Source organism: Calonectris borealis, chromosome 10 (assembly GCF_964195595.1).
Source record: "Calonectris borealis chromosome 10, bCalBor7.hap1.2, whole genome shotgun sequence".
Lineage (NCBI taxonomy): Eukaryota > Metazoa > Chordata > Aves > Procellariiformes > Procellariidae > Calonectris > Calonectris borealis.
Genome location: NC_134321.1, coordinates 5,243,483 through 5,269,934, shown reverse-complemented (window position 1 = coordinate 5,269,934; position 26,452 = coordinate 5,243,483). Strand labels below are relative to the sequence as shown.

General features: G+C 41.2%; 1 protein-coding gene across 2 annotated transcripts; it reads right to left on the bottom strand.

Moving 5' to 3' along the window:
• Positions 1-3,781: 3,781 nt before the first annotated feature.
• On the bottom strand, positions 3,782-24,916 carry EIF4E3 (eukaryotic translation initiation factor 4E family member 3). Of its 2 annotated transcripts, none has more exons than XM_075158619.1 (7): positions 24,780-24,916; positions 15,801-15,873; positions 13,232-13,326; positions 11,188-11,248; positions 8,031-8,097; positions 5,651-5,806; positions 3,782-5,118 (listed from the first exon to the last, which is right to left on the bottom strand). In XM_075158619.1, exons 1-7 carry the CDS (start codon positions 24,914-24,916, stop codon positions 5,072-5,074), a joined length of 636 nt encoding a protein of 211 aa, XP_075014720.1. In that variant the 3' UTR covers positions 3,782-5,071. The 2 variants fall into 2 exon arrangements, with proteins under 2 accessions (XP_075014720.1, XP_075014719.1); XM_075158618.1 differs by having other exon boundaries at positions 3,782-5,035.
• Between the last annotated feature and the right edge of the window lie 1,536 nt (positions 24,917-26,452).

Here is a 26,452-nt window from a genome sequence, read left to right as displayed (position 1 = left end):
CCTTCTGACCCGTGGAGCTTTTGTATTCCTCGCTCTGAAGTATTAACGTTAGTTAATTATTACCGAGGAGAGTGTGCCAACCTGTCCTGAACCTGCCACACTAAAATAAAAGCACACAGAAGATCGAGCAAAGCTCGTAGCGTGAAGCGGCTTTAAATCGAAGACGCTTTGATGCGCTCCTCCGCAGCAATCAAGCAGCATTGCTAAGGCACATCACACAACGTAAAAGCACCTTTTCCTCTGCTCGCTCCTGCTCTCCCCATGCTCTTTTTCAACACTACTCTCCAAAACAAAACTCCACATGCATCTCCACGGTGCAAATAAGCCATAGACCAAAATAATTCATCCGATATGTCTCCGATTTCCAGGACCACTTTGCAAAGGCAGTTAAAAAAAAAATACAACAGTACAAAGTGAGAGCCCAGGAGGGAGAAGCCTTAATATGCGACCACAGCCCTTTTCAGCGCATGCGAATGGTGCGAGTACCTGGTGAGAAAACCCCACTGCTTCGTGTGATCTTTCCAACACATGTAACTCAGAGGGGAGCGAGATGCTGCTGTGCGTGGAGTAACCATGGTGGAAACCCTCCTCCCCGCAGAGGAGGCAGGACCGGGTTGTGCAAAGGCACGCACCGCTGAGCCGGCAGCCCCAGCACCGCCGCTGCAGCAGGAGCACAAAGGATTTATTCTCTGGATGGCAAACACTCCTGTCCTCCTGCGTTGGCTTTTAAGAAGGCAGCACCAGAGAGTCTTCTGAAAAAGCAACAAGTGAAGGACATCTCAAGCCCCTGCAGCTGAGATGAAGCCCTAGAGGAACCTGCTGCTGCTGCAACAGCAGAGAGAGAACTGTCATTGGATAGCAGCAAAACCAAATACATTAAGAATTGATACCACCTTTGCTGGAGAATGAAAGTTTAAAACCATATCAGCAACTGGTTGGGGATAGGCTTTTGACGCAAAGTTGCCATTCCTTGCCTGCTAAGTGTTGTGTTTTCCAAAGATTTCATCAACTAAGCTGTGTTCAACGAACTGCTATTTAATTACCAGAATAGAGCCCTGTTAATTAGCTGCCCCAGAAGACAGCCCTTCATCCCTCTTAAGTGAAATTCCCAACTAATCCTTCCAGCAGCAGTGGTCTCGCAGCTTGGGGAGCCACAGAGAGCAATTAGAGATGCCCCCAAAGTTGCGGGGAATGATCAGAGCTCAGTCTCCGCCTGCGGCCAGCGACTGTCTTCAGCCCTGGGAAGGTGCAAACCAGCACAAGAAGTGTAATACTCAGAAGTAAAAGGCTATTCCTCTTACCATTTCTCAGCTCTCCCTCCGGGCTCCATTTGTCCCAGCTGCCTCAGCCACAGCCCAGCCAGTGACTCCTCTTCCCCCGGGGCTGGTGCTCCCGCTGCATCCCGTGCTGCATCCCCAGGCTCCCTCTGCACAGTCCGTGCTTGTGCCCGTGGAAGAGGCCAGCAGCTCTCCTTCAGCCAGCTCACCACCATCCTCCACTTAACACCACACAGCATCAAAGCTTTTCCCAGGAAGATGCTGTCAGCACCTTTGACAAGGTGCTACGAACATTTCTAAAGCCAGCCTGAGATCTCCCCCTACTTCTCATCTCACCTGGCTTCCCAGGATAGAGGCTAAAACGATCCCCATGCGACAGTAACTCCGCATCTGGCGGACCTGGGTGGCAGGACAGGTGTATCAAGGATATGAAGTTCCTACAAAATCCATAAAAACAGCCTGGATAAAGGAGACAAGCGCTCCAGCTACGTGAAAGGCTTCAGTGTGACCTGCCACACCAGCAGGCACCAGAGAAGCCCAAGGGCGCTATCCCAGTGTGGGCAGGTATCAGCCAGGGCTCGTTACCACCCCAAGAGGGAAGCAGGTTTCTTTAATTCAGCTAAGGCAGCAATCCGGAGTTTCTTTATTGTCACCCACCATGGAAGTTAAATGTTTTAATTTTATGTTGAAATGCCAGCAGAAATTCATATTGAGAGGAAGTTGTAGGCTCTTCTTTGACATCCATTTAAACAATGTAGATGATTTTGAAGTAGTGGGGGGGTTCACTTAATCAAGTTCAATAAAGCAGACCTCCAGGTGAAAATAATAAATATTTAAAAGACTAAAAAAATTAACAGTTCAGCATCATTTGGTATAAATACAATGAAAGGACAGTTCAAAAATTCTACAAAGTCTTGAAATGGTTGCAAATTTTCAATATGCAATTTTACATGTTCCTGTGAACTTGCAGTACCCATTTTGATTCAGGCCCAATTTTGGATTGTGGCATACAATATGCTGAATTTTAGTCAGAAGACACCCATCTACCCAGATTCTATGTAACAACAACAATTATCATCAGAATTAAGCCACACAGAAAAATCTCTAGTTTTATAAACAGGGATTTAGAACAATGAAAGATATAGTTCATCATATGGACTTTGGTGGTCAATGTGCAGCTATCCTATCCTATGGCTAGGATAAAGTCTCTCTCAACCTCTATCCAATGTTCGAGCAGAGAGGTCTTTAATATAAAAATGCCATGCAAGGCAACTACATAAAAATCATTTCCTTCAATAAGATGAATAAAATAATATCTTTAATTAGCAAGTTCCAGTGACATCACCAGATCGGCTGCTTCTGCCAGCAGATCCACCTCTACTGAAGTCAACATCCATGCACAAAATGAACCTGGAGGAGAGGTAAGAGGCTCTGGCTTGTTTCCAAAAGTAAAAGTAAGCGAAGGGTGAGGTATGTGATTAATTCCCCATTAGTATTCCAGTCACATTTCCTCCAAAGACAGGAAAGTATTTCAAGTGAGAAGTCTGGCTCATCAAGCTGTTGAAAACATTTTTCTCAAAAAGTTTTCTACCCCTCACTTCTCCAAAGTCATTTTTGACTCTATCACGCGGGCCTGGAGGCTGTCCGTGTACATCCCACCTTCCAGTATCAGCTACCACTTCACGGGTAACTGATGTCCTGAGGTCTCCCTCTACCCAGTCCCTGCAAAAAGGGGAACCCCACTCATTGCAGATAAAAATGAGGGTCACAGCAAAGAGTTCACTTCACCTTGTAGGGAAAGCACCTTCCTACATTCCCTTATTTCTCATGGAGGTTGGGTATCTCTGCGTAGGACTCAATGGGTGACGATGGACCCTACAAGAGAAACTACACTGAGTTTCAACACCGTTTGTAGTTAAATATAAAATTATTTCTTTTTTCTTTTTTTTTTTAAAAAACAGATCTCGGACAATTTAGAGGTAATCCAAAGGGAGTAATATTATAAAAATAAATCCTTGCAGCATTAGATGTATCTTGGAAAGTCACAGTGGTAAAAATTAATCTAAGCAAGGCTAGCTGGGCTATTTCATATACTGTCACTGCAGTGTGAATTGAAAAACATCATATAATTAAACTGGTAATAGTCTCTATGCTTTTTATTTTGAAACTTCAATCTAACTGCAACTCAAAAATACCTCAAGTATTAACTGAATACTTACAAGAGATACTACTAATAAACTTCAGGCCTCCTTCCTGATTTAATAACAAAAAATCCATCAAAAATATTTTTAATCTATGAACAAAACATAGTTAGCTTCTGAGAGAATAAGTTTTACTGAAAAATACACAAGTTTAAAAAAGCAGGTCCAGTAGCATTTAATCTCAAACCAATTACAGAAGACATCTGGATTTTAGAAAATTTGTTTAATTAATAATGCTCATTAACTGCACAGTTTTAATTCATAAATACAGCTGAAGTTGTAAAAAAAATCTCAAATGTGCGATTCTTATTTTTACATTTATTTGGTTTTAATGGCTGCCTCTTAATACACTAAAGATGTGGAAATCAGTGCAACTTGAACAGTTGCCAAACAAAAACCTCTTAACAATGAAGTAATGCTCAGTAGAGCATGCGTTCATCTCTACCTTGCAGCTTCTTCTTGTAAAAGGAACTACAGTAATCTTTGGTAGTATATTAAAACAAACCAACACCTCAAATAATTAATATAGACAGATAATTAAAGATTAACACATTTTGTATTCATATTCATGCTGCAACACAAAATCAATTTCTTTCCTGTTTTTTTTTTTTTTTTAAAAAGGTCACTTAGGAAGTCACGATGGCTTGAAACTACACACGAAAGGATCTCTTCCTTTGCACTGAAGTCAACAGCAGTTCTGATACTGACTTTTGTGGGCGCAGGCATGGGCTTACAGTACTCACAGAAGTGTGAGGGATGGATCCAGTTAGTCTAATGCGTTAGAAATGATTCATGACACTTTATCATGAATGTACAGAAAAATATCATAAGAAAGCATACTATATAAAAACATTAAAAAACCCACCCCCTCTTAAATAAGAGAGGCATAGAGTTTGCAGGGTTTCCTATTGAAAGATCTCTCATTCTAGTCTGAACAGGGGCTCTTCTGAAATCACGACAATTAAAACACTCGTTAACATCATCCCACAGAGGGCTAGTCCCAATATAAATGTGTTCTCTTTAGTCACTTATTTAGCGAACACTTTACTTTTTACTTTTACAGCATGTATGCCGTTGTCAGTGCAAGACCAGATTACACTGAATATTAGAATAAATGCAGTGCAATTTCTTTCTCTCTTGGGACAAAACCAGTGAGTAAATCTTAACATGATAGGAATGTTTTAAAATGAAAATTGAAAACACATTTCACCAAGCCAGTATTCCTCCATGTACAACACATCTAGGAAAAGCAGCATACATCTCTGTGCACGTTTGCATTTAACTAAGTACAGTACAGAAGAAATGAAAGCCTTCTATCTTAATGAAATAGGAATAAATATAATCTCATTGAAAAAACAAGTGGCCAAAATATCTCTTTAAAGAAACAATGAAAAATTAAAAAAACCCAACCAAACCAGAAGTAATGAATTGCGCATTTAACGGTCAAGGCACCTGGTTTTCCTCATTTTCCCAGTTTGAAATGTTAGAAACTCAAAAGGGCCGCTCTGCGTAGTGCTTCTGCGGGGCTTCCACCATCCTTCTCCTTGTCCAGACCACCTCAAAATACCAAATAACAACGAATGAGCTTGGCACTTAATGTTTTCCCCGTCGGCCTTCAAAAGCATGATGCTCTCTGTGTGCTAAGGAAAAGAGAAGGAAAAAAGAATGAAAGAATACGTAAACTTTGTTGAGGAGTTGAAAAGATGAAAAGAGAAGACAATGTACGAGCAGTCAAGGAAGACACAACATGCCTACGACTGATCTTTGGGAATACAATATTCTGATAATACATTTATATAGAGCCTAAAATAAGAGATCCCTTAAAATCCTAGTGTAAATGGTTCCTCTAAATGAATACTTAAATTGAACAGCATGTAGTCTTGACAGTTATCAAGAAATTTGTCTCACTCATTACAAATCAGGCATATCAAATATGAAACCAAATATATTTTACAATTAAACTAAAAATATCTTCTATTTTGAATAGTAGCTAACTATTACATTGAAGAGACAAAACCATGTATATTTTTGAAGTAATAATTTTAATGCAATGGGAGGATGCTACATTTCCAAATGGTTAATGATGAATCAGGCAGGATATTCCCATGGAAATAGCCTACCAGCATCTTGTTTCTCTAATGAAAGCAGAAATTAACAGTACAAAATACTTACATTTATAAAACACTGCTTTAAAAGATGTGTGTGGCAGAAGTTTATGTATCTTTTCTAAAACTTTTGCTTCACTTGCTGAAGAGGCATTCACGTTCCAGACTTGCACAACATCTTCACGGTCACGAACGCTGACGCTAACCCCTATTACTTCATCATCTGCACAGAAGAGGAAGCATCATTAAAGAATACTTTAAAAGTGAGACATGTCTAATTTGATACTTACGTATTATGAAACAGTGCCCAAAAGCTGAACAAACTGAATAAATGAAAAAGAGCAATCTCTAGTGAGGAGAGAGCTCTCCTAGTGAGGAGATTACCAATGTTCAAACCAGACAAAATAGTTACCAGAAAGAAACAAACACCATATTTATAGAAGCTATTGGAAATATTACCTCATAGTGGTTTTAATAAAGTGCCATAGGATTATTCATCTTTGCTATTAGCACTCTTATCCTTGATTAGAAGGGAATCACAAGACTCCCTTCAGTAAGGTTAGCATATAAACTATTAGAGGCAATTTACCTACAGTAATGTCTATAAGCAAAAATGGGGAGGTGAGGGTGAAACCCCAGGAACAGTACCTGGAGGAGATCAGGCACCAGCTTTTCCAGACTTTGCTCTCTTTTTCCTTTACATTTTGTCAAGGCAGCAACGGGGGGAAAAAAAAAAAAAAGAAAAAAATTAATAAAGCCCCAGTCAGGCTGCTGCTGCCAGTGTTGGTAACTCTGTGCTTCACTGAAGAAGCCCTTTTTGGTGTGAAATTCTCAGGATGCAGCTTCGTGGAGAGCTCAGCCTAATGCCATGCTGCAGCTGGGAGCACTGGCTGCCTCCAGCAGTGGCCCCCACGGCACAGCTGCACCATGCATCCTAAGGAAGGGGCCAGTAACGCCTGCTAATGCTAAGGTGGTGTCAGCAACACATGGCCAAGGGGAAAAAACTACCTCCGTAGGCAGCAGAATGTCATGTATTTGCTTAAACTGACCTGAGAGCACCCTATCAGTATAAAGGGCAGGAACACTCCCTTCTTGACACCAACTCAATCATGCAAATTAACGATTTTGAAAAGCAACTATTAGAAATGTCTCTCTCAGCTCAAGGATTTGAGGCTTGTATTCTGTATCTTCCAATTCTGAAAGTTGGGAAAGCAATAAGAGAATTACACTGTCATTCAACAAAACTTTTGTAGAAAAAACAGAGCCACCAGGGGGAATATACCAGCAGCAGCCTACTGCAGTACGCCTGCTCTACCGTATTAGACAGGTGTAAGAGAAACTGTTTGAAAGGTTTTTGCTGAACTGCTCTGTGAACCCGAGAAACACAATTCTTCTCTCTGGAATGATAGAAGAGTGCAGGAACACTCCTAACAGGATATTCACAGTCACTGCAACAGCCAGTTTAATCAGATATTCATGCTTAGCAGAAAACTAAATATGGTCAAAAGAAATGACGGAGAAGTGTCATGCGAACTGAAAAGTTAGCTTAGTAACCAGCTCCCAGCACGCCCTCCCTCATTCGCTTCACCCAATTCTGTAACCGAACCTTAACGAATTAAATGGTCACAGACTTGTACTTGCTTTTCATGATTAAGAAGCAGCATTTGATGATTTATCTTAAGCCAGCTAGCATTCACAGTCCCTTCCCAGAGTCCATTTCCAAATGAAACATGCAACCTTGCAAGCCTAGAGAAGTATTTATTCTGAAAGTGACTTCATTAAATTATTACCTCTGACCAAAATCACGTGAGCTTCTGGATGATTAATGCCTGTTTTCCAGTAAACCAGCAAAGTATTTTAAGAATATTTATGTAAATTCAATTACATTAAAGATTACCTTGACCTAAGCAGTATTTTTAAGCAATAATGAAAATATTGCTTCTAGGTAGAGTCCTAACCTGGGATTCAGGAGAGCCAGGTTTGTGTTATGGCCCTGCTATGGGCTTTTAATGTCACCACAGGCAAACCACGCAGCTTCCCTCTGCTTCAGGTCTGCACTAGTGCTTCCCCTGACAACTCCTACCCCTGTTAGGAGAACCAGAAGGGACCATGAGGGCTAATGGGAGCATCTGTCCAATTTAGTTACTTCCAACAGTGATAGTATGGAGGTGTCATTTGGGGTTCCAGAATTCTGGCATTGTAGAATTAATATTAATCATTTAAATGCCGGCTAACAGATAGTCATTCAATAACTAGAAAACCTGCTGGCTTCCCAGGGATGCACAAGCTGTTGAGCTTGAGTCTTGTGCTAAGACAGTCAGAATACCTTGTCCTCCTCTTAATGACAACAGGTATGAATATGATTTCCAGCCCTGTCCCCCATTCTTCCATGTTCTGCATTCAAACTCAGTGTTTGTCATGCTAGCTCAATCATTTTTAAAAGTTACCTGCTGCACAACAATCTGTAAACTGCTCTCCAATAGTTGCTAACAGAAGCTCCTTCCAAACTGCAGCCTGAGGGGAAAAAAAAAACACAAAAAAAAAAAACCAGTTACATTTGCATTATTATTTTTTAAATTTAAAGTTAAGTTTGCTAGCTCAGTTTGGAGTGCATTCTCTTTCTGAGGTCATCTAAGACAAAAAAGAGTATTTATTGTAAGTACGTGCTTACATTTTATAATTAATTTCTTCAATACAGCTGGAGCAAGAATTTAGACCCTGAAAACACATACTATTACACAGAATTGTTCTAATAAATATTTTAAACATTTAACAATAAGTTTACCTTCTCTATATCTGTGTCCACGACTCATCCTGAATGCACTAGTTAATGTAAAGCATGAAAAGTAGATTTCTCCCAAGAACTTCCCGTAATAAAAGACCGCAAGCCTCTGCTTGTGATCATTTGTTTCTACAGAAAAGAGTTACTACCACTTTAAGAACAGTACCTGAAAACCCTATCAGTAAATTAAATTGATTTATAATTAAACATCATCTCTGATTTGCCTTGACTATGAAATAAGTCTATCTTTCAACAAATTCAAATGCTCACTAGAGAATTAAAAGAGAGGGAAAAGCTATCTGCTACTTTTCTTTGACTGTTCAGACTAATTACAGCGTTATTTGCTTTTGACACTTGTTGTCACCTAAGCCAAAGCCCATACAAAACTTCAAATGCGTCTGGACCAATATAACACTCCAAGGTGTGAGTTTACATGGACAGTGTCTTTTATTTATTCATTTTTTAAAAGAACACATCAACATGTATATTTGTCTATATCACCATAATGACTTTATCATATACTGCTTTTAAGGAATGTCTTTTCCGCTATATGAAGTTAGCTTGAGTTTTAGTACTATTAAAAAATCCAACACATCAAATGCACCAGGTTAAAACAAAAAGCAGCAGTCACAAAGACGACAAACGAGTAAACTGCTTTAATGGCGTTTCTGAGTACTCCTAAGCCATCTCCTAGGATACAAAGGATTTCTGCGACTCATTATCATCTAATCCAACGCATCATATAAAGCTGTGCTATGGGAAGGACCTCTGATGCCATGGCTCCCAAAGCACGTTGATGACATCAGCGTGACAGCCTCTGACACGGTGCCTTTTGCCTGCCAGGGGAACAGCTCACGTGGATGATGGGACTGACCACGCACACTCTCATTACCAGGCGCAGCGCTCACTACTGTGAGTTGTCCTAATGGTCTCAAGGGTTAGGAAGCACTTCATCCAGTACTAAGGAGTTGCAGGATCAGGCTTACGAGGATCTAAAAAGTATTCGTTTTCATATTAAAAATTGGCATACAGAAGTGTCACTGTATACATGCAACAACATTTAAGGGTCAGTATTTTGTCAGTCAGTTTTTCATACCACTTGAAAGACTGGTGTCCTTAAAAAAACCCTACATTTTCCTCCCTCCACACCCTCACCAAGAGCTGCTATAGCATACCATCTTTTTGAGTTAGGTCTGTACAAGATGGTTCATCTTAGCCAAGGAGATGCTGTGTGCACATGTGACAAAGAATGAAGCCAAAAAATGAGAAACAGGCATTGAGGTATTATTTATGCTATTTACAGAGGCACTAAAAGTGACTGAAGTTCACCTTCAATTAAACCTTTTGAAGTGACCTGGAACGTGTGGTAATAGTTTGAGAGATCAAAAAGTACCTTCATTTCAAAAAGGGCCTGTCATTCAGCCTCTGAAAAACAGGGCCTCTGAGGTCCCTAAATTCACCACCCAGTAATGCAGGCTCCCCAAACCACTTGTCACTTCTGACAATCTTCACACCTTGGATTATAAGAGGAAAAAGAAAATTTCAGTCTTTTGTGATCCCTTGGGACTGCAGGGGAGGAAAGCTGCAATTCACATATGGGGAAAAAAGCCCACAGGCAAAAATCAATTAACTTTTGGCTGAAATTTCAAGTACCATCTTTCAACATTTAATGCCTTCTGCGAGGCTGTTACATTTTTCTGACACTCCACTTCTTGTGTTTAAGGCCTGATCCAGAACACACTTACACACATAAATACCATGTGTGAAGAGGTCAAATCTCCTCGCTGTGACAGTTCTCAGGAAAAGTTACTCACGTGCATTTGATAGGGGCACAAAGAGAAATCCAGTTGTTTCAGCAGGGCTAGAACAAAGGCATGCCTGAATGGATTTTATCTTTCACATTTTTAAATTTTAAAAAAAATAAAAAGAAGAGCAAAAAAATTGCAGCACTACAGTTTCAGAAGATGCATACAGGGTGATCTGAGAACTCACTGTTGCCAAAGGGTATGGTCCCACTCTTCTTTTCTCCTTTAACCCCTATACCCATCAAAAAAGTCTCCTGGTCATACACTCAAATTAAAAATAAAATAAATAGGAGATTTTTTCTGACATGAGAGTGCATTAAGCTGGCTCACAAAACAGTCTGATGAGAACCAGAGCCAGTGCAAGAGGGATCAGGAGAGAACGAGCAAGATCTTCCCCTTTCCAGTGGGAGCAAGCCATGAGATGAGATTAGCTATTGGTGAAAACAACGCCTTGGTCTGCATTTGGCTACAGAAAGTCACAGCACTACTGACAGCCACGTGTAGGTGCAAACAAGCAGTGCCAAGCAGAAATAGTCCCACGGAGTTTGACAGAAAGTTTACAAGCATTTCAGTGAAACTCTGAAAGTTGTGCTGGACTGTGTGTGTAGATTTTTGAAGAGCATTACTGAGGTTCTGGCTACAATTTAGCATATAATATTATCAGGGAAAGATTTTTGTATTTTTCTTTGCATGCCTGTAAGCAAGCAGTCTTGAGAACAAAGGTGACTATAAAATACTTTGTATGCAACTGGAAATGGAGTGTAACACTGCAGCCTTCATTTGCTTGATAATACATCCATAAGTGTTATCAAAAGCAAGAGAGATGGAATTACCTGAAAAGAAACTTTTGCTCATTGCCTTAAAATAACAGGTTATAGATGCTAAAATAGTGTTTGGTGGTTGTGTTGGGTGATGTCAGAACTAAAAAGCTTTACAACAGCTTTATTAGATGGAGTTTAAAGAAACCCCCTTACTGAACAATGTCTAAGTAAAAAGTCAATAGTCAATATAACATACCGTACTTTCTTTAGGGACCTTCATTTTCCATATACCTCCTTTGGCATTGCTTTCTTCTTCCCTGGTTATGGGAAATCAGTAAAATAAACATTCAAATCCACATCTAGATAAACCTACATTTGGGGTTTAATTTTCCCAGAAAAGTCCCATTTGAAAGACAACTACTAACTCCAGGTAGCATGACTCAAGCTATGACTTCTGACATCAGAGATAATTCTTTCATTGTTCATATGAAGTGTATCTCTCAACACCTAATCCCTTTCCTAAGTTTTGTGTGTTGGAAAATACTTACATTTTCCCTGACTATAGCCCATCTTTGAAGTGGCTGCATACTATATGGGAACAAGCCATAAAGCAATTTTATATTTTACTATGGTAACCTTTTATTTTGGAAAAACTCTTGGCATATTTTCACAGAAGCAGCTTATTACTCTCAAGTTTATCCAGTTTAACAAAAGAACATGAGAGCATCTCATTTCAGTTTGGTGACAGCTAGAAATTAATTGCCCTTATTAAAAGAAAGACTGAAGCTGCCCAGGGTCAGGGCAGACGTAACCATTAAACTGCCTCACAATGACAAAGTACAAAGCTGTAAGCTTCAAGTTTATTCTGTCACAATAATTTTTATAAGATTTTAAATTAGGGTTCTAGTTTCCTGTTAAAACTCTGTAATAGCAAAGTTTAAGGAATAACCTAAAACTCATCTTTGGAATATCTAAGCCCAGTATGAGACCTATAGAGATTCCCAAGGGTCAATGGTCTCCCACCAATCCAACAAACACTGGGGAAAGGACGGGGAAAACTTTGGAAAGACATCTTCAAAAACCTCCAGTCCTCAATTCTTACTTCAGAATTTGTTTTTCTTCCTAAAAATCAATGCTGCAATTAGCCAGTATACTGTAACTGTAATCTGAGAAAAAACTTCTTGGCAGTAATTACTGAAAAGTTAGCGGGTTACTGATGAGATCAACCTCTTGCAATCCCTTTCCTAAAATACAGCATCTACTTTAACAGTCTTAAACCTGATGTAGTATTTTCAGAAAAGATCTTTGTATTTCACACCTTAAATAGTCACTTACCAAATCAAACCTAAAAATAGAAAAAACAAACCCCAAAATACTCTCACTCATCCTTATAAACATACCAAGACCTACACACAACCGCCCAGTTGATTTACACAAACACCAGTATTTCTTTCAAATGCAGTTTACCTATCCTGACCAGTCACAGTATTTTTAGAACAATAATGTAGACCTTCAGATGCATTTCACTTGAGAAAATTATTTACTACTTCAGTAGATTAGGACAGAAACCCCCTGTAGTAAGCCACCACCCAGTCAGACATACTACAATCAAGTTAAAGAACCCTAACCCAATCACAATCTATGCAAATGATGCCAAAAAACCCCAAACTCTTCAGAAAGTGCTTAGGCTATCTAATTAAGATGTGACAGAATTGCACCAAGAAGAAGATATGCAAAACTCAATTTCTGAAAGGGAAACCTCAGTAATTTATACTTTATTCCATTACTATCCTACAACCAAGTAGGAATTTGCTGCAATGAATCACTTCATAATGCCTTAAATTAGTTTTAATCCAAGGAATATGTGCTTTTGCACAGGTGAAGAACAGTTAAGGCCCATCAGTTGTTTGCATCATTATTACACTAGCTTCAGTGGAAAGAAAAAAATTTGCAAGCTAAAAATAATTCAAATAGAAGTAACATATTCTGTGTATTCTTGAATTGAAATTCAGAAGCGTATTTTAATTTCTTAATTCCTATTTCATAATTTAATTTCTTTCTTACATTTATGTTCAGAGGTGGACAATTAAATTATAATCTGTGTTTTTAATAAAGACTCCTTAGTACAAGTCACTTTTAAGCTTAACAAGATCCTTAGGATATTTCTTCCGTAGGTCTTTTAAGTTCAGGCGTTGGCAGGCACCAGAAACGAGTCACTCCCATCCCACGCTTGCCTCCTTTCACCACTTCAGGTTTTTTCACTGCCCATTCCCAGAAATGTCTAATGATAACATACGTACCAAAGCGGCCGTCTTTCTCCCCGCATTAAGTGATAACTACATCTCAGAGGCAAATTTGTCACAGGAGGAATGTTGTTGTAGACACTCCAGAAATCCTTAAAAAGAAAAAATACTAGTTGCATTAACACAAAAGAGTAAGTTTCATATATTTTCTCTAAAACAACTACATATCCTGCTCCTAGAGAACTGGCATCTTCTATGTTATAATAAAATGCTCTGAAGAGAACTTGTTGCATTTTCACATCTACTTTTTTTTTTTTTAGATGCCAAATCTGCATAAAGTGGAGGTAGAAAGAAGGGAAGCAGCTGAACTGTGGATTACTTTAGAATCAAAGTCCTTAGAAATAGAGAGAAGAAAAATCATCAAAATCAGAGTTACACTAAGTGAATCAGAACAAAATACATAAAACTTTCTTAGCATATTAAAAATATGTACTTAGATCAAATATCCACCTTCTTTCACTTAAGACTAGCCTAAAACTTTATTATTATCTTAAGTTACAAAAACACCACAAACAATAATTCTGTTGAACTAAATGCCTAACTAGCAATCCAACTGCTTGTCCAGATCACAGTGAAAAGTTTCAACCAGACGCAAAGAACCCGAGATGCACATATTAATACAGGAATGGGGGCGAAATTAAAAGATCCAAGTTACCATGAACCATCAGATTACTTCCCAGTGCTTCTGTTGGTAAAAGCAGAAGCTGTCATGCTTGTTTGGGGTGGATAAAAGGCACCCAAAAGCAGTGATGAGCAACAGGGGGGGATCATTGAAAAGATCCCAATCCCCTTTCTTCTTTATCCAACAGTTGGCAATAAGAAAGGATTTTCAAAGACTTCTGTTGCATTAACGTGCAGTGATGCAATATGAAGCATTAGTACAATCCATTAAGTATTATCTAATACTTAATCATTAGCACAACTTTAGAAACAAAGATTGCAACATTATGCGATAAAATTTTGTAGCCCTTGGCAATTCTACCTATCAGCCATTATCACTACCCAGTCACAAGAAGAGATGGAAGACTATTAAAAATATAAAAAATTGGTATGAAACACCCATTTCAGCTTTTATCTTACTCTTACCTGGTTGTGTGCCCAAACCCTAAAGCTACTGACAGAAGTAGAAGGAGCAGAGCTACGCCAGCAGACGGCTGTGGAAATATTTGAGCGCTCTTGTGTCCTGAACCAGGGACTTAGTTTGGTTTTCAAGCGTCCTTCAGGCGGTGCTGACTGGCATTCCTCATTGACTAGCTACTGCCCATGAAGGACAGTGATGAAGTTCATGAAGATTTTGGTTTGCTTCCCCAAGGAAGATCATATTATGTGTATGATAGCACAGTAAGACACGTTATGGGCCACACTGCTAGCTTCTCATAACCTCGTCCAGATCATGAGTCTTCCCAGAGGACCTGAAGGAGGTTTTTTTGTATTTTAAACCCCAACCCGACGAGAAGAAAACCTCAAGTTTTTTAGCCAATAAAAATAATCAAGGCTAGATTCAGAGTGGGAAAACGGGTAACACCGGATACTGCGTACACCGGTCCGTGGTCTTAAGCCGTCCTTTTTTCAACAGAAACCATTGCAGCCAGTTTTTAAAGAAACCCACTTCTGTTGTCAACTTTAACTTCAGAGTGTCACTTCCTTGTGTGACCGATGGGGACATTCTGCTGACACAGAGAGGTGAGAGGGAACCTCTCCCAGGGGTCTGCGGGACACTTCCATCCTTTATGCCAAAGTACTTCCACTGATAACCTCGTCTCCAGAGAACTCCAAAGCCAATTTATTTTCTTATGCCAATTAGCTAGGAATAAACATCTCATGCAATGTAACAAGTTGTGCAGGCGTTAAAGAGAAAGCCTTATTTAAAACTTCCGTACATCACTACGGCTGGGCTCCTTCAAAGAGAAGGTTTTGGCATTACCTTAGAATTTCAGAGATTTAGTGAACTAGAGTTAGCTTAGTATTAAGGTGAGACAAATTCACTACACTTCATGCTAACTGTGGTATCAAAACAAAGATGCAATTTTACTTGTAAGAGATGCCCACTGCTCGGCACTGGCAAACAATACAGAGACATGCAGAATTTCTCATTGCTGCAAGTATTGCATGATTTAAAAGTACTTGAATTCAAGTCAGTTTGCTAGATTTTTTTTTTAAAATTCATGCTCAAGGAGAGAAAGAAGAAAAAAAAATCCACAAGCTGGAACTTCTAGTCTTTGTGTAATGATTTTCTGTATTAAAAAAATGGAGAAAAGGCAGGAAAAATATTTAAAATACATCAAGTATAACAATCCAACGGAGGCACAAGTCGAAATTCAGGAAAGTTTAAGAGGGGGCTTGCCCGATCAATCCAATATGCTTCCTCCTTTCCTGGTCTGGAAAGCCAAATGAAATTCAAACAATGACAAAGTAATACCACACACAACTGGTAACACTCACATTTCATACCACAGGTAAGCAAAGCCACAAATGTGACTCATCCGTATGAGGAAAAGTGAAACTTAAGGTGCAAAGTTACATTAATAACATCTGGCAATTCCTATAGCAAAGCTATACACCTTACCTGTACTGTTTGTACTGTATAAATCTTCTTCAGGTTTGATGCACATTCAGCTGCTGTCGTACCAGGAAGTGACCTTGAAAACAAGGTAGAGATTAATAAAAATATTTATTTTATCAAGGGGGTAAAAGGGAGATGGATGGGGAAAGTGAATCATATGAGCATGCAGCTGAATTATTCACATGTCAAAGTCGCATAATAAACTCCAATTATCATGAATCATTTAAAGACAGGAATTCAAGTGCTTTTATAGTTTTGAATAAATTAAGATATTTTCTAAAATATTTAGATTAAATGGGTGAATTGGGCATTTTAAACCCAGAATAGCAGTGTTCCTCCTAACGGCCACCCCACACCCTTCCGCTGTGAAGGGCTATCAGCAAGGGACCGCAAGCTCCTACCCTGGATGTCTTTTTAATTGCATTTAATATAACCCAGAACCCGCTCCGAGCGTTTTAAGATACTCTCGGTATTTCATCCTCTTAAAAAGAAAAGTCGCCCACGGAGTTTACACAGCGCATTACGACCACTTCCCGAGCAGCAGCGGCACAGGCCACGAGGTGGCGGCGGGGCCTTCCCTCAGCCCCGCTGCAGCACGGCGCGGACGGGAGCCGGTCACACCTGCCGCAGGCCCCTCCGTACCCCCCAGGGGACGGGACACGCGGATATGGGCCGAGGAGATGACCAAGTCCCCGAGGACAGCTCTCTTCTGGTGCGGCGAGCACCGCGTCCAGCTCTGGGGTCCTCAGCACCAGACAGACATGGACCTGTTGGAGCGGGTCCAGAGGAGGCCACGAAAGTGATCGGGGGGGGGGGGGGGGGGGGGGGAACGCCCCTCCTGTGAGGAAAGGCTGAGGGAGTTGGGGTTGTTCAGCCTGGAGAAGAGAAGGCTTCGGGGAGACCTTATTGCGGCCTTTCAGTACCTGAAGGGGGCTTAGAAGAAAGATGGGGACACGCTTTTTAGCGGGGCCTGTTGTGACAGGACAAGGGGGAATGGTTTTAAACTAAAAGAGGGTAGGTTTAGACCAGATATAAAGAAGAAGTTTTTTATGATGAAGTGGTGAAACACTGGCACAGGTTGCCCAGAGAGGTGGTAGATGCCCCATCCCTGGAAACATCCAAGGTCAGGTTGGACGGGGCTCTGAGCGACCTGATCTGATTGAAGATGTCCCTGCCCACGGCAGGGGCTTGGACTAGATGATCTTTAAAGGTCCCTTCCACCCCAAACTATTCTGATTCTATGCAACCCTGCACATGCAGGAAACCTCCAAGACTTCAGGCAGCTCCTCCACCACCAGCATTTCTTTCCTCAAGCCATGCCTACTGCCGGCACTTCCCATAAAGCCAAGAGGTCCTTGGGTTGGTTTCATTGCCAGACCGCAGGGTTACACTGATGTACACCAGGCACAGGTCAGCTTCTCTAGCTCACCCTCATACTGACTATTCCCAATTCCCACCCAGAGCTGGTCCCTTTAGGCACACACAGCACCGACTGCACCCCATCAACTTAAAGGTCTTTTCCAACCTAAATGATTCTATGACTGTCTTTATAACCTTCATCTTTTCAGTCCATGCGATATGGGACGGTGCATCCATATCCTCAGACATCACTGGCTCCTGTCACTGTGCTGACAGCACGTCATAGCGCCCATCTTACAATCCCCAGCACACGGCCCCACAGGCACAATTTGGGGAGAATGAGGCCAAAATTGCTAAGGTGCATTCAGTTTGTTAGAATTGGAAACATTTTTTTCCCCCCTTTCAGAAGCTGAAGTAGGATTTCTAAAGAAAAATGAAGATCAAAGACAAAGCAACCTCCCATTGCATCTCAGAAGAGGAAATAAAAATGTGTACAATGACTAAATCTGGAAGCAGAAGCAACAGAGCAGATTTAAGAAAACAGAAGAAAAAACAGTTCTTGCTCAGGTACCTGCTGAAGAAAGGATAAGGGCAAACCAGATCTCGGTAACCCTCTCATCAATGTGTCTGTTTGCCCTGATCCATCTGATCAGCATGAAATATGTCCAGGAAAACACTAAACTAACTCTCAGTTGTTACAGATATAATTCAGGCTCTGGGGCAAAAACTAGATATTCGTGTAAAGGAAGAAATTTAATACGCAAAACTACTGAAACAGCATCACATCTTCAAAACTTTAATAGCAGCTCCAAGGTTTTTTGAAGGCTCCTATCAAAATAAGTTACTTTAAAAATACATACAAAACCAGCAGAGAAATCCCTCTCAACTTTTTCAGTATAGAACAGACAAACTAACATCTACTTTACTATTTGCCTGTTAATCACTGGATATAAGAGTACATCGCAGCAGTGGAACTGATGAGAAAACAGTGTTACATGTCCAAATTTCAAAAAAATCACTTTAACTAGAGGTTATGAAAACAAACAAACAAAAAAAAAACACCCCAAGAAATCGCTATGGTGCAGGTTCTAGTCCTGTGGCTCATGAACTATGAAAACTCCCATGGGAAAACTGATAACTTGAAAACAATCACCACCAAAACTTTCATCAATGCGCTCAAAAGGAATTATCATAGTAAGGGTTTGGGGTGGTGTGGGGTTTTTTGGTTGCTTTTTTTGTGTGTGTGTGTGGTTTTTTGTTTGTTTGTTTTTACACACACTCTACACTCAGCATTGAAGAACTAAAAGAGAAATTCGCAGTATTTAACAGAAACAGAGTCAGTCAAATGGCTTCTGAATGCACCAAAAAATAAAAGTAGTAAGTTAAAACAGAGAGAAAACTTAGCAGGTGATTTAACTATGTTTGTCAGTAGGGAGTAGTGGATTTGCAACAAACTACCGCTTGTTTTTAACTTCTTGGTGCCAGAAGTAACACCTCTCTACTAAGCTTCGTTTCATGTATTATAGAACACAAATAAGCAAAACCTGAGATAACTTTGCCCGTTGGTGTCTCACATCACTGTCCAAGAAATTACTTCTCTTAGGCACTACTTCTGCCAGTTGGCTAACTTAGCAGTCACCAATACATACGGGGTTAACTTTGTTGTACAACATATAGTATCTACGCTCACACTGATACTGCCATGGAGATGCTGTGATAGTAAGGTCTGTTCAAATAAAAGATTAAAATCTATTCTCTAACCATAGCGTTCAAAGGTTATCTAGATAATCATGGTAGCCATTTAACAAATTCAATGCCATTTAAAAAAAGCAGCTAAGACAGACAGAATATTCCACTCTGAGGTCACAAAATGGTGCATTTCAATAGTTGCAAATAACATTTTCTACAGGAACTATGTGGCCAGCTGGCAGAAAACACCAACCGACCGGCAAATTATCTGTTTTAAAAGTTAAGGTGAGGGATCATTTATTTCTAGTAACCTGCCTGGCAAGTGCTCCATGCCCACAAGATTACATGGTGTTATTTCAGCTCCAGAAAGCGTCAGTGATTTATTGGTATGAGCATGAACCCCCAAACTTTTTTATTAAAAAACTACTGAAGGGACTGCAGATGATAAAATGATGACATGCATCAATTCAAAAGTTTCAGGATCATTTGCTGCAGAAATTACACCTGCACAAATTTGGTTTAATGGGTGAGTATAAGGCAGAGACGGTATTTTAGTCACAGACAGACAGAAGGAAAAAGCCCAGAATTTCCTGCAGAATTACAGATTGCTGACAAATCTGAACCACAGTGATTCTGCGATAGCCATCCATAAACTCAGATCAGCACAGAAGACAACTGAGGCAGTTTTGTGCCTTAAAACCCATGAAATTGTGGTTTTTGTTTTCTAACTGAGTACACAGAGTAAGTTTAGATTAAATAAGCAGAAATGGCAGATGACTTCCAAGTGAAGAAACCTGTAGAAACTCCTATTTCTGTAACTCTTCCAACAAACACTACACTAGAAGCTAAGAGTAGTAAGATGGATGTGTACTTTGCTGAAAAACCTCAATGCACATGCTACTACAAAACAGGAACCCTGCAAATACTGACCCTTAAAATGAAGCCATTACAGGATTCCTCCCTTTTGGATAATTTTACTGTCATCAACAATAAAATTAATCCGATATGCCATACTGAACTGCCAATTATTGCCATGGTGAACAATTCATTTCCAAGTAACTCAACAGGCCCTGCAAATCCCTACGAGCATACTAACAGGAGGGGAGAGGTCCTCCCAGCTGGGTCACAGCACCAGCCAGGCTCCGACAGCTCTTCTGGGGACAGACATAGTTGGTCTGTCACCACACCACCTACAAAGGCACTTCTGGGTTCGCCATGGAGCGTCTGCACATGAAATATTCACCAGTTCTCCTGGTCTGCCTGTATTGTGCCCTGTGATGCCACTTTTCTGCACCTTCAGAATGTTTACGGGAGAAATCTGAGTGCAGTACCAGGAATAGACGAGTTGCCTAATCAGGCCAACCCACCATACCACATCTCACAGTAAACTGCAGGGGCATCAGTTAAAAGTGGAACATGGAAGCAGGAATAACCCACGCAAACTGAACCCTAGTGCCAGCTTGCTTCACTACTCCTTCATTATTCCAGCACAAATAAAGAACAAAGGATACAAAGATAAATTCCATTGTTTTATCCATGACTAAACCTCCAGGTGGTTGTGCTTATGTTAATGTCTGATGCTGAACTATAGCTTTTCTGTTTCCCTGCAAAGAATTAAGGATAGAAGTTTTTTCATATGTGCTCACACTGGCCTTTGTTTTCCAGTGGGAATCTAATCGCCGCTTTAGCGGGAGCTTTAAAAGCTGCTGAGCACTTTTGAAAATACTCCTGCAAGTACTTAGCCGCAATTGCTTTTGGTATAAGCAAGCAAAATATTTACTTACAAAGGATAAACTCAAAAACATGCTGTGGCAACGAAATAAATCTGGTAATCCATTCTGAATACAAAGACTGATTTCCAGCCATCAAAGCCTGTCAAAATGCATTTACCGAGTTGAACGTTCTTACAATATTAACTATCATTTTTCATTGTAAGCCACCTACTCATAAGCTTTAATAGATGAACTAGATGATCCTAGATAAATAAGATTTTGCTATTGGAAAGAAAGGAAATTAAGTTTAGTTTCAAATATCTGGTATGTTCAGTTATGAAGATTCACAATTATTATGAAAATGGTTCAGTTATCAGAATTTCTCTACTAAACTTTATTTATATAGAACTCATCATTATAACACGCAGAGAGAAAAAATCAGCACATAAGGACAATACGATTATGTAAGAATATTTTCACTTTCCTGGAGTAGACTAATAACATTGCATTACATTTGATAATGTTTACAAGCGTATTCTTCCTCTCAGATACAGAAGAGAAACTATTCTTGCAATGGAAACAAAATTATCCAATAAGCACTTAGAAGTCAGGCAAGACGACAAGGCAGGCAGGCCATGATCCTGCAATGCGATCTGCACTGCTGCACACTCAGACTTCCATGGAAGCGAGGGCATCTTTGGCGAGGTTTATCTAGAAATGAGACTTCTGTACTAAGCTTTTGTGTGATCTGTGCTCAATTTCTGATATCTACAAATCTATACTGATTTGTATAGAAGGGTACTGGTATTTTCCTTGCTGTTGACTGAAAGCAGTCTGTCAGCAATGCTGGCAGCTCAGGTGCAGTTAGATCTTCAAAAGAGGTCTTTTTGCAAGGATGTGCAACATCTTCATTATTGCGTGTGCGCGCATACATTGGACCAAAACTGTTACCGCTGAGAAAACCTCAGGCTTCTCGTCGTGAGGCTGAAAAATCAGACAACTACTAGTACTAGTATGTCCTCTCTGTTCTTTTAGTAGGGAAATGCTTACTTGGTGTAGCATTAAACATAAGATGGCATACAATACCCATGCTATATGACAGTCATGATTTGCAAGGTTTACCAAGTAGGATATTTGCATCTTGTCCACATGTACATCAAAAAGCATAATCATCTTCACAGCTTTGTATTTACACAAAGCTCGCACCTCGACCCACAACCCCAAATCCCATTAAGGGATGGTTTTAAGTGCCTAACACGGCTTGTTACCCAGGACATCCCAGCCTTTGATGGTCACTTCACTTGACTTCTCCTTCTGTGCAATCCCCGTGTTGACTGCATTACACAACATGAACATAGTGACCAGATTTGTAATCTTTGTTTTTAATGTTATATTCAGTGATGCGTATTAGCACTTTGATGTAAAAAAAAAAGAAAGACTACACAGTGTAGCAAAAACTAGAAAGGCACCCTTTCATTTCAAAGCCAGAGGCCATTATAAGCAGGACCCTGCACCAATCCAGAGCCTCACTGAGATAAGCACGAGTGTGAAGAGCCACCAGCATGGATCAGCTTCCCAAGGTGGCACCAAAGGCATCTGCAAGACTTGCTGAAATTCCCCATGCGCCGCAACGTCACTGCGTGCAAAAGTACTACGAATGAGACATGTAGGTATGAACTTGGAAACCTGCAGAATGGACAAATAAAACAGCAGATCTAAACCCCTGGTTTCAAAACTTTTAGCACGTGACCTTAAAACATCTTAACAGTTAAAAAGGAAATCTCGATTCTCTTAAGAGAAAAAACACCTGACTGCTTCTCTGAAACTGCTGACCTGCAAGCATTTGAAGATCATAGACAGGATCTTATTTGTCAAACTGGTGAATAATATTCTCCCAAATGCTTTCATCATGCTCACTTTCCTAAAGCACATACGGGGTAAGATACAAGAGAGCGATATCAGATGGTTACTATTTCAAACACACATACCAAGAAAGGCTTAGCACTTATGGGAAATACTGATGCCCCATGACACGTGTGAGATAATGGCAATGGACCAGAAGCTGGTCACAGGATCCCAGCGTCCAATGCCAAGGCATTCACAGAAGCAAGTCCTGATGTAGATAAAACAAAGCCATTTACTTCTAAAGCAGGAGATGTATCGAGTATGATAAAAGCAAGGTCATGAACCCCCTATCCCTTGGTAGCATATCACTAGCTCCTACAGGAAGTACTGCTTAGCTGATGGATATTTATTTTAAGTGTGACTTAATGAAAAGATACATTTTGGAGATGTTAGAATGTATGTCATGGATCTCTCTCACAGTAATTTAATAGAAAAAAATAACTACATACCCATCTCAACATCTATTTATCCTTAAGCATCACTTCTTCCTGCTTTTCAGTCCAAGTACAAGTTAAAATGTAGTAGCAGTCAAAAATCAATACCATCTGATGAGGAAACATCACTGCTCCACACTACGTGTTACTAAAGTAAGTTAAACAAGTGCCCACAGTCATCTTCTCTGGAAAGTCCATCCTATACAAGCCTAAGCAATGATCCCTCCATCAAATCTGCGTGGGGGTACCAATAAATGTCACAGTCACTTCTGTGGGACTCTGTAGAGAGACACGAACCTCTACATACTGCAGTAAATTAAGTTCATGGTTGCATCTCTTGTGTGCTTTTTAATGCCTTAAATGGTTTTTAAATGTATGAAGCATGCCTTGTTTGCTGTCATTCTTGTTCCCTGGCCATGATTCTATCACTGTTGCTGGTAAACAAAACACACAGTTTTGTGTATATATGGTCCCACTTTTTTTTTTCTTATACATACACTCTTGGTTTTATAAGTTAAGGAACAACAACGCTACCTAATTAAATGCACTTCTATGCGATCAGAAAGAAGAAAAAAAAATCCGTAGAATAACTGAATTTTAAGAGTTTAAATTACAGTGGAACCAAGATTTAGGAAAAAAAAAATCATGATGCAACTCAGGAACTTGAAATGGATTTTAACTTCCTACGTCGATTATAAAAGATAGACACGCTTATCTCCACATGGCTTGTGTAAACAAACAGATCTGGATGGTAGCTTGCTTAAACAGCAGCCCAAATGGTGCTTTTTAAAAACAAACAAACAGAAAACAAACAACTCGGATCCTGAACCTAACCATAACTACGCCATGAGTTCAAAAGGATTAACCAGAAATAATTGTGGGGTTATGTATAAGATTTGAGTTGCAGGACCTGAGAATATTTGTGTGCTTTCAACAGTTTCTTGCTATTTCTCTGTCATGAGTTGAAAAGTTACAAAAAAAAAAAAAGAGGAGAATTTTACCAATAGTATGAGGCAGTTCAGTGGCAGAAAGGCTTATGAAGGAGAGAACTTTTCTTCTGGAGTGGGAGGACAGGAGAAATACAACAGAAAATTGAGAAAAGGGAGAGGTAGAAGATTAAAAACAAGATGCCAGAAAATACACACTAGAAAAAACAATACCAAATTCTGGTTTTAAACTTTCTATCTCCGTTTTGACTTTGGTACTTTTCCCCTATGCCTAGCTGTACGCATCCTGGGGGTGAGCTCCTTTTGCAGCAGCTTTCCATGACCCTTAGAGACTAAAACTTCAAGCACCTGAAATGTATTATGACTAGGTGAACACTGCAGTTAATTAATAAATTTCAGCTAATCCTTCAAAACCGATCACTTCAGATTTTAAGAACTGAGCAGCCACAGGAGCCAACCCTGACTATCAGAGTTGTAAAATTCGACATGTCACGGCCGGGTCGGTGGGGCTCGGTCCCTTTTGGGGGGAGCAAAGCGTAACCTTCAGCCTTCTATTCCTGGGGCTTGCAAGCGTCATGTCTAAATTTAGAGTTTAAAACACCTCCGACGTCGCCTGAACCAACGCGCGGCCGTTGAACTACAAAACCGAAAGCGCTTCCGAAGCCGACTGCACGCAGTAACTCCCAGGAACCGCTGCCCCCCCGCGCCGGGCGGGACACCCGCCGGCTGCGCCCGCCGAGGCCTCACACACGCAGCACGAGCTGAATTTCCCGTTGTCCAATCTCTTCGACGAGCAAAACCGGTAACGAGCAGAGCTGCCTCCCACAGACGGATTTTTGGGGTTCCCCCCCGCCCCTTTAAGCTCCCCGCCGCGCCCCGCCCGGGTCGCTGCGTCCCGCGGTGCTGCTGCCCGCCCCCCGCCCCGGCCCCACTTACTTGTCCAGCCAGAAGGTCCAGGGCGAGTGGAGCGGCAGCCCCGCCGGCTCGGCCGCCTGCCCGCCCCGCCGCCGCCGGCCCCGGCCGCCCGCCGCCTCCCGCTCGCCGCCGCGGCGCTCGGGGGGGCTGAGCGCCATCTCCCTGGCCCGGGCGGGGGGGCGAGGGGCGGGCCGGGAGGCGGGGAGGGGGACGGGGAAGAGGGAGCCGGGGAGGGACGCTGGAGGGGGGTGAGCGGGACGAGGGACAGGGGAGGGGCGGACAGGCAGGGACAAGGCGGGGGGGGGGGCGGGAAGGACAGACAAGGGGACAGACGGGTGAGGGGAGGAGGGAGCCACACCGATGGCGACGGCAGGGCCCGCCTGAGGGCACGGGTGGCTGCAGGCAGGGGCCCTGACCCAGGCCCATCGTATGTGCTCGCCCCTGTCCACGCCTCTGCCCCTCCTGCGGGGCACAGGGGAGGGGAAGCGCCGATCTGCTCCGTCAGACCTCCGCAGGCACCCGCCGCCACAGAGCGTTTGGGCGGGCAGGCAGCGATGCCACCGCCCTGCACCTTCCCTGCACATGCACAGGCCGCACCGCTGCCGAGGCTCTGAAGACAACAACCTCCGGGCTCAGTTTGGCTTGGCAGTGCTGACCAGAAAACTAAATCTCTCTAAAAATCCAAGTTTTAGGACACAAACCAGTGACATGTTCACAGAATGAAAGGATGAGTACCGTGCAAACTGACCACGGATGAAGACGATAACGCAACAATCAACCTTTCCAGACTTAAGGGGGGGGATAACTTATCTATCTTCTCTACAGCCTATTTAATTTACATGCTTGGTTTTATAGGGAGATGTTCCTCATAATCCAGCATGGACATATGCTAAAACCCTCACCTTATTTTTATAATAATATTTTTAAAATTAAGATTCTCCCCAGCAGGAGTAAGCACAGTAGTAAGGTTAAACACCCACAGAAGTGATAGCAGGATCAAAGACCATGAATCACATAGGTTTCCTTGCAAGCCCAGTTAGTAGGGTGAATAATTTTATATATACTTCACCGTAAAAGAAAAATCAATAAAGACACACTCCCTTAAAGAAATAAAAATCTAACAGTAAGAAAGGGCAGAGATCACCCATAAAAAGCAGTCTGTACGGTGACAATGAAGAAACAAAAAAAGTTAATGAATATGTTGTGCAGATGGAAAATGCTAAATGCTAAGCCAGATTAAATAAGATCTGGAAAACCAGTTGCACTCTCTCTTGCAATTTAATTTACTCCCCTTTAAATAGAAGGCAAGATAATGACCGTTTGGGAGAGCTTGGAATCTAAAAATTCATTGGTATGCCCACTCCAAGCTTTCTCTCTCTATTTTAATGATGAGTCCACCAAAAATGTTAATCCTGAAAAAAACCCACAATAAATGGCTGTATCTAGGCACAGATTTTCTCAGAAGAGTTGGAGAAGACAGGAGGAGAGGAGGAGAGTGCTAATTTCTTACGACCCTGTAGGGCCACATCTCGTCTCCATGACTGCTGTTGACAGCCTCCACACCTAATACATCTTTGGCATCCTCTGATGAGGTTGCCAGTGAAGTATTAATTTTTGGATGTGTAGCAGCATCACTCTGGAAATAAGGCCAAACCCACTAGAGTATATTACAAAAACTAACTAACTTTGAATCC

What these genes read in the sequence shown, in the direction of transcription:
- EIF4E3 (XM_075158618.1), bottom strand. Translation starts at nt 24,916, where the DNA reads ATGGCGCTCAGCCCCCCCGAGCGCCGCGGCGGCGAGCGGGAGGCGGCG. An exon ending in GGAGAAAGACGGCCGCTTTG is followed by an intron (nt 11,249 to 13,231) that starts GTACGTATGTTA and finishes TCCCATAACCAG; the next exon opens with GGAAGAAGAAAGCAATGCCA. An exon ending in TACAGATTGTTGTGCAGCAG is followed by an intron (nt 5,807 to 8,030) that starts GTAACTTTTAAA and finishes TCTTCTGTGCAG; the next exon opens with ATGATGAAGTAATAGGGGTT.